The following is an 8854-nucleotide window of genomic DNA, read 5'->3' on the forward strand; positions in this document are numbered from 1 at the left end:
CACGATTGTATCTCGCCTTCATTCTGTTGCTGACCATTTTTATTTTGTTGCGCACTGATTCGTGAACTTCACCGAAAGTGTTTGGGATGTCGTTTCTGTTTTCTTCCATGGCGAGCTCATTAGGTTTAGCGCCGAATATCAGATCTCCAGGCAACTTCAACTCAGTTCCGAATAGAACATTGGCCGGTGTTCGAGAGGTGGAATCATGAATGGCAGATCTATACGACAGCAAAAACTTTGATATATGCTCGTCCCAGTCCCTCTGGCCGTTGTCCACCACTTTTCGAAGATGTTCCTCCAGGGTGCGATTAAACCTTTCTACCATGCCATCGGATTGTGGATGTAATGGCTTAGTCCTCGTTTTCTTGATACCAAGGGATTCACACATTTCTTTGAATATGGCCGATTCAAAATTTCTTCCCTGGTCTGAGTGAATCTCGGACGGCACACCGTAGCGACATATCCAGTTTTTGTTGACCACATCCACAATCGTTTTTGCCTCTTGGTTTGGAATTGCATACACCTCCGGCCATTTGCTGAAGTAATCCATGACCACAAGGACATAACGGTTTCCAGAATCACTTACTGGGAAAGGGCCTGCCACGTCCATTGCTATTCTTTCAAACGGGGCTCCTGGTCTATATTCTTGCATAGGACCTCGACTTTTCCTTGTTGGACCTTTCGCCTTCATGCACTTCTCGCAATTGGCTACCCATTCAGCAATTGATTTCTGGCATCCAACCCAGTAGAATCGTTGCTTCACTTTCTCGGCGGTTTTGGTTATTCCCAGATGACCTCCACTGGGACCATTATGGAACTCCGCCAAAACGTCTCTTATTTTGGAATCTGGAACGATGATCAAATTTCGGCTGCTCTTGCCATCTTCGCTTTCCCATTTACGTTGCAGGGATCCATTGACTAGAACTAAACTATCCCATTGAGCCCAGTATGATTTCATAAGTGGACTTTCGGCTGCTATGTCTTTCTTACTGGGCTTCTTGTTCTCTTCCTTTGCCGAAATAATTTTGTTCAAAATGGGATCTTTACGCTGTTCTGTTGGCCAGTCCACTCCAGATTCGATGTGTAACAGCCGAATATCAACAATCTCCTCCTTATGTTCAGCTTTCGAGCAGTGCTTGCATTCTATACTGCAAGGTCGACGTGACAAAGCGTCAGCGTTACCGTGTTTTCCACCTTTTCTATGCTCGATACTGAAATCATAGCTTTGGAGCCTCTCGATCCAACGTGCCAGTTGAGCTTCCGGATTCTTGAATTGGAGCAACCATCGTAGAGCTGAGTGATCAGTCCTGAGCAAGAAGTTTTGTCCATACAAATATTTATGATTGTTATTAATGTTGCCAAAAAAAAAAACCAAAGGGCCTTTGATAAACAGGAATTGTTCAATTCGTTTATTCACTAAAAATTACAATAAATAAATTATATGTATTACAAATTAAATTAAAGAACTTACAATTGTAGACCCTTCCGCAACATTGAAAATTCAAACACAAATGAAAAAGTAATAGAGAAAATTAAGTTTCAATAATTTCAAAAACAAAGTCTACTACGATGAAAACTAATTTATATAAGTACATATGTTCAAATAAAGAATTAAAAAACCAGTATAACAAACCTACTATAACAAAAAATAATACTACGGTCAAATCTGTATATAACATCCCCCCGTGAATTGACGTGCGGAAATTCACCACTATTCAAAATCCAATTTGGCCAGCTTCGATATTGGTCTTTTGAAAATTCCATCTTGTGTTTTTACATCTGCAGATCTAGCTACACCATCACTTCCACAATAGGTTTCCAATATTCTGCCTCGTTTCCATTTTGATCTGGGTAGATTACTGTCACAGACAATAACAAGATCCCCAATTTGAAGTTTTTCTGAAGGCACACACCATTTAACCCTTCTGGTTAGATCTGGCAAATATTCCTTTAACCATCGCCCCCAGAAGCCATTCTTTAAATTTTTTAAAATGCGCCATTGTTTTCGCAAATTCACCAAACTGGCATCGAACGCCGCGGGAGTTTGTGTTGAGTTGGTGGTTCCAATTAAAAAGTGGTTGGGGGTAAGGGGCTCAGGATCGTTTGGTTTTAAAGGCAAGTGTGTGAGTGGTCTAGAATTCACAATATTTTCTGCTTCCAACAGTAGGCTTTGAAAAACTTCGAGTTTCGGATCAAGACCACGCAACAATACTTCAAGAGATTTTTTAATGGACTGTATTAAGCGCTCCCAAGCCCCACCAGCGCTGGGATCCGCAGGGGTATTAAAGATCCATTTTATTCCGAGTGAAGATAAAAAACAATTAATTTGATTATGATCCAGAAAGTCTTTTTCGTTTCTTAATTCTTTCTGCAGACCAACAAAGTTTTTCCCGTTGTCACTTCTCACTTGCAAAGGAATTCCTCTTCTATTCATAAAATTTCTTAAACTTAAAATGAAAGAGTCGGTAGATAAATCTGCAACTATTTCCATATGAACAGCTCTTACAGTCAGGCACGTGAATAATGCCACATATCTTTTTTCTGTCGACCTTCTTATTTTAATATTAAATGGCCCAAAAATATCCACTCCGGTATAAGAAAATGGACGCACAAATGGTGTAACTCTATCAATAGGTAAGGCTGCCATTACCGGTTGCGAGGGTTTCGCTTTTCTTAGTTTGCACGAATTGCATTGCATTTCAACTGACCTTAGTAGGCTTCTTATTGATGGAATCCAAAACTTTTCCCGAACATCACAGATTACCTTTGCGGAATTTTGATGACAATTTTTCCGATGATAGTATTCCACAACTAGACGGCTATATCGGTACCCTTTAGGTTAGGTTAGGTTAGGTGGCAGCCCGATGTATCAGGCTCACTTAGACTATTCAGTCCATTGTGATACCACATTGGTGAACTTCTCTCGGTACCCTTTAGGAAGTATTACAGGGTTTCTTGCTTGTTCTGAAAGGCAAGTCGCATTTTGAAGACGGCCATTGGCTCGAATTATGCCTTTTTCGTCCAGAAACGGTAATAACGTCAATAAAGGGCTTGATTTCGAAACAGGCTTTCCTTTACTTATATCTGAATATTCTTCCCAAAAAGTTTCTTTCTGAATCTGTATCAAGATGAGATTTTCGGCTTCGGATATCTCTTCAGCAGACAACTCATGTCTAAACATTTCGTCACCGTGAATAACTCGACGAGTGTTGTTGATGAATCTTAATATCCAAGCTACTATCCGGAGTACCTTGATATATTTGGAATTACCGTTCACAATCTTTTCTAAGATGCTAGGAGATTCTATTGCAGCACACGTCATATGTTTTTGTTTTAACTCTTCCTTACATCTGTAAGATATTCCCAAAATATTACATTCGTTAGGCCAATCGAATTCCGATTGAATAAGAAATTCAGGTCCGTTTTTCCATTCATCTTCAGGGTCATATTTAAACGGGAAATGGGCTCTCGTTGCTTTATCTGCTGGGTTTTTTGAAGTTGGACACCAACGCCACTGAGATTCATATGAATATTCCAAAATTTCGGATACCCTATTTTCGACATATTGCTTGTATTTCATTTGGTCCGATCTGATCCAACTTAACACTGTACGAGAATCTGTCCATAAAAAACATTTGTCAAATTCTATCTCATGGCATTCTGCTATGGTTTTCTTTAATCGGGCTGCGTACACCGCTCCTTGTAGTTCCAGCTTTGGTATTGAATGAAATCTCAAGGGGGCGCATGCCGTTTTGCCAATAATAAAATTTATTGTTATGGAATTATCCTCATATTCTATTCGCCAGTAAGCCACAGCAGCTACTGCTTGTTCACTCGCATCACAGAATATGTGCAGTTGGATCGATTTCCTTTTACGCCCATCAAAATACCATCGAGGGATTTCAAAGCATTCAAGTTTTTTGATCTGTTGCAACCATTGTTTGAATTTTGAATATATAGTTTCCGGCAATTTCTCGTCCCAACCAATACCATTCTTCCATGCTTCCTGCATTAGTATTTTGGAACCGATCATATAATTTGCAACAAACCCAAATGGGTCAAACACCGACATAGCTATGCAGAGTAATTCTCTTTTTGTGGGTATTCGTTTCAAGTTCAATACGTCCTCTGGAACTTTATGAAATTTTAATATGAACGTAAACTTGTCATATTTTGGCAGCCAATGCATTCCTAAAATCCTTTCTGCGGTTTTTCCTACATTCACCGAATCATTTCAATACCTAGTTGATTCGCCACAAAATCTGAGTTGGTAACAAAATTGTGCATTTCAAAACCTCCAGCTTTATGTATTTCTATCACGGATCGAACCACTTGAACAGCTTCCATTTCACTTTCAAAGCAATCTTCAAAATCATCCACATAGTGCTTATCCTTAATTGACTTGACAGCTCTAGGAAAAGAATCAACAAATTGTTCAGCGTTTTTATTTTTGACATATTGTGCAATTGTTGGAGAACACGTAGCTCCAAATATTAAACGTTGCATCACATAGCTTCGTACTGGCTTTGATGGGTCCCCTTCCCTCCATAGGAAACGCTGTGCTTCTTGGTCCGATCTCTTAATGCATATTTGATGAAACATCTCTTTCAAGTCGCCGCAAACAGCTATTTTTTCTTCTCTGAATTTAAAAAGAACTTTTAGAAGGGGTTGGTTCAAGTCGGGTCCAGCAATTAAATTTTTATTTAAAGATACTCCATGGGTTTCAGCCGCTGCATCAAAAACTAATCTCATCTTTTTCTTGTTCGGATTCATGACACCGAAATGAGGCAAATAAAATGTTTTACTGGTTTTCATATTCGCTTCTTCTTCCTCCATAATTCTTGCGTACCCTTTCTGTACATACTCATCGATTTTGGCGCAATATTCTGTTGCATATTTGTAATCCTTTTGCATTTTTCGCTCAACCGTAAGCAATCGTTTAAACGCCATTTCGTAGGATTCCGGAAACAAAACGTTATCATTTCGCCACAACAAACCCGTTTCAAATCTATCTCCATACTTCCTAGTACTCAAATTCAAAATGTCTAATGCTCTTTGGTTATCTCTGGAAACCAATGGTTTCACAGGAGTCTTGATTCCGAAAGTTTCTTGGCCAAAATAATCTCTCATCATATTATCCAATTCATTCTGGGACCTTTCTTCATTTTCTGACCTTTTAACATGACATGAAATGTATTTTGATTTTGGTTTATCAACTGGCCCATATATTATCCACCCAAGTCTCGATTTTGCAGCTATGGGTCCAGAAGGAGAGAGTACTTTAGGTGTATCGATCGTGACTGTCAAATATGCATGCGCCAGGCTTATAATCATTTTTGGTTTTATATTAGTGTATCCATGTAAATTAACTCCAGGAAGATTAAGTTGTTTAGCTTCTTCAGATATCTCGGAGGGATTAAAAGTTTGAACTGGTAAGTTCAGTTTCGAGGTAATATAAACATTCCTCATTGTGTACTTGCTTGAGTCTTGTTCTATCCCACTTATTTTGACTGTTACAACCTGTGGCTCTTCTCTAGAAACATGGTTGTTTATCCACTGTAATTCCAAAGTATCTTTTTGTCCAGTAATTTCTAGGCTACGAGCAACCTGTTCGTCAATCATAGACACATTGGCCCCATCGTCTATAAACGCATAGATAATTTCTGAGGTCGTGGGACCAAACACTCTGACAGGAATTACTTGGAATAAAACCGAACAATTTCTAGGATTTATTTCAGCAAGACAATTACGGCCTAATGTTTGCTGGGAAGAATTTGGCTGTTCTACGCCATCGTTATTGGTCAAGTTATTAATCTGAGTTATATTATTCTGGTCCTTATGTAATAGTCGATGATGGAACCGCATACAAGAGTTTATGTCACATTTTTTCTTCTTAAAACATTTTGAAGATTGATGGTTTCCTTTTAGACATATAAAACATACTTTAAATAATTTAGCCTTTTGCCATCGAATTTCCAAAGGCAGTTTTATAAAATCGCCACATTCACCTAACGATTTGCAATGTTTTGAGCATAAAATGCATCCTTTACTTTCAACAGACGCGCTAGTACAAGCAAACTTTTTAGATCGTTTATCATTCTCGGTCGAGGTGATGGGCAGAGAGTCAGCTACCATGTGGATGATTTTTCCTTGATCATGCAACCACTTGGAAAAATCAAGAATAGTTGGGGCACTTCCCAAGCTTAGACATGTTTCGGCCCAGTGAATTCTCTTTGATACCGGTAATTTCGATATAAGCTCGCTTAAAAGCATTGGATTTGCCAAATGAAAATCTCCCCCTACTGACTGCAAAAATGTTGTCATATTTGTCACTTTTATAGAAAAGTTCAGGAGGCCATCGAAATCAGTTTCTTTTATGTTGGGAAGCACTCGCACCTTTTGAATTTGTGACTTTATCAACTGGTCTGGCCTTCCAAAGGTTTCCGCCAAAACGTCCAAAATTGCTCCTACATTTTTAGAGTTTGTTAAGAGCGATTCTACCGTTTCACGAGCCTTTCCATATAAAGATTCACGTAAACGCATAATATTATGCAAATCAGAATACTGAAACTCTACCGTAGTGCTATTGAAAGATTCAATAAAAGTTTGCCAATCTTCAGGTGAGCAAATCATATATTTTCTTATGACGATGCAAATTGGCGTTATTGTCCTGAGGCAATGGAGTAAATGAAATATTACCTCCCGACGTCGTAGGATACGGCATAGCACGTGAGTGATTTAAATATGAAGAATCATTAGCAATTTGGTATGGATATAAACACGGACCTGTACGTACGGATGTTAACGTTGGCATTGTATATTGGCTAAAGTTTGGTATATTCGATTGGAATGACGTAGTTGAAGTTGTATATGTATTGTCGAATGTTGTATTAAATTGTATCTGGGATATAGCTGGGTTTGAAATATTATAATTCGAGTCGGCAAGATGGGTTAAATTTCCCATATTTGTTGATATTGCATTATTCGCGTTCGAGAAACTCACCCGCATTTCATTGTTAGATGCATTATTTTGAAACTCACTTCTTAGAGATGAAATCGTGTCTCTAATTTGTACATTGCTGCTTTCAACCATTGATTGCATTGCGTTAATTTGCCTTAAGAAATTTGACTGCATTTCCTCCATTTGTCTTGCAAATCGTGCAGATATTTCTTCTACACTATCTATTGTTAATACTGGCTGTTGATTATTTCCATCGCCAGAGCCTTGTCTGTGCGATTCAGGATGGCCTTTTGAGCCGGAACTCTGATCTTGACTGACGTTACGTTGTGGAGATCTTTCCAAAGGCATCTCAATCGACGTAGATTTTCCACTCCTAAGAAGCATATAGAGATGCGGATTCGTACTTAAAGAATAAACTTCGCTGGGACTCTCAAACGGCAAAGAGAGAACGACAAATGATCATCAAACTTCGCTGGAACTCTCAAACGGCAGAGAGAGAACGACAAATATTTTATATTATCCTTACACAAAGATATAATCCAAACGTCAATGTTCACATTTATGATTTCCAAATTAACTCTTAGATTATCTGGATTTCTCACAAGGCAAAAGAGAAATCAACCAGATTTTCCTCGGAATTCTTTCAATTTGAATAAAAATGTTATTAATGTTGCCAAAAAAAAACCAAAGGGCCTTTGATAAACAGGAATTGTTCAATTCGTTTATTCACTAAAAATTACAATAAATAAATTATATGTATTACAAATTAAATTAAAGAACTTACAATTGTAGACCCTTCCGCAACATTGAAAATTCAAACACAAATGAAAAAGTAATAGAGAAAATTAAGTTTCAATAATTTCAAAAACAAAGTCTACTACGATGAAAACTAATTTATATAAGTACATATGTTCAAATAAAGAATTAAAAAACCAGTATAACAAACCTACTATAACAAAAAATAATACTACGGTCAAATCTGTATATAACAATGATAATGTTTTACACCCTCTATGACGGCTAGCAGCTCTCGTCGCGTTACACAGTAGTTCTTTTCGGGCTTGGACAACGTTCGGCTGAAATATCCGATGACCTTCTCCTTGCCGTCTATCTGTTGGGATAGCACACCTCCAATACCATGCGCGCTAGCATCTGTATCCAAAACAAATTTTTCGCCCGGAATAGGATACGCTAGAACAGGAGCTGAACATAAAAGTTCTTTTAAATGTTGGAATGAATCCTCCTGTTCGTCGCTCCACTTTTTGCGTCAATTTATGGAGACTAGCGGCGATGCTGGCGAAGTTTGGGACGAATCGTCGGTAATATGTACACAACCCAAGGAAACTTCTTAATTCGTGGAGATTTCGGGGTCGTGGCCAATCTCTGACAGCTTGGATTTTGTCTTCATCGGTGGATATGCCCTCTGCAGTCACATGATGACCCAGGTATTTAACTTCCCGCTGGAAAAGGGAGCATTTCTTTGCGTTAAGGCGTAGACCAGCGGCTGACAATTGCTGGATAACGTCTTTCAAGTTCTTAAGGTGCTCGTCAAATGTTTTGCCCATCACTATGATGTCGTCCAAGTATATCAAGCACGATTTCCAGTGCAACCCCTTCAGTACCCGCTCCATCAATCTTTCGAAGGTAGCCGGAGTGTTGCAGAGCCCGAACGGCATTACATTGAATTGCCAGAGACCGCCATTAACGCCAAAAGCCGTCTTTTCCTTGTCTTTCTCGGCGATCTCTACTTGCCAATATCCACTCTGCAAATCAAGCGTAGAAAACCATGTTGTTCCGGCTAGTGTGTCCAACGTGTCATCAATGCGTGGAAGCGGATAACTGTCCTTTTTGGTGACATCATTCAGTTTTCTGTAGTCCACGCAGAATCGGGTA

At 38.9% G+C, this 8854-nt stretch overlaps 2 protein-coding genes across 2 annotated transcripts; both read right to left on the reverse strand.

Moving 5' to 3' along the window:
• Nucleotides 1–1711: 1711 nt before the first annotated feature.
• On the reverse strand, nucleotides 1712–4072 carry LOC142224652 (uncharacterized). Its single transcript, XM_075294432.1, has 2 exons — nucleotides 2931–4072; nucleotides 1712–2447 (listed from the first exon to the last, which is right to left on the reverse strand). Exons 1-2 carry the CDS (start codon nucleotides 4070–4072, stop codon nucleotides 1712–1714), a joined length of 1878 nt encoding a protein of 625 aa, XP_075150547.1.
• A 149-nt stretch (nucleotides 4073–4221) lies between these two features.
• On the reverse strand, nucleotides 4222–6543 carry LOC142224653 (uncharacterized). The gene has a single exon (XM_075294433.1). The coding sequence runs from the start codon at nucleotides 6541–6543 to the stop codon at nucleotides 4222–4224; it is 2322 nt and encodes a 773-aa protein (XP_075150548.1).
• Nucleotides 6544–8854: the final 2311 nt, after the last annotated feature.

Source organism: Haematobia irritans, chromosome 2 (assembly GCF_050003625.1).
Source record: "Haematobia irritans isolate KBUSLIRL chromosome 2, ASM5000362v1, whole genome shotgun sequence".
NCBI classification, from domain to species: Eukaryota; Metazoa; Arthropoda; class Insecta; order Diptera; family Muscidae; genus Haematobia; species Haematobia irritans.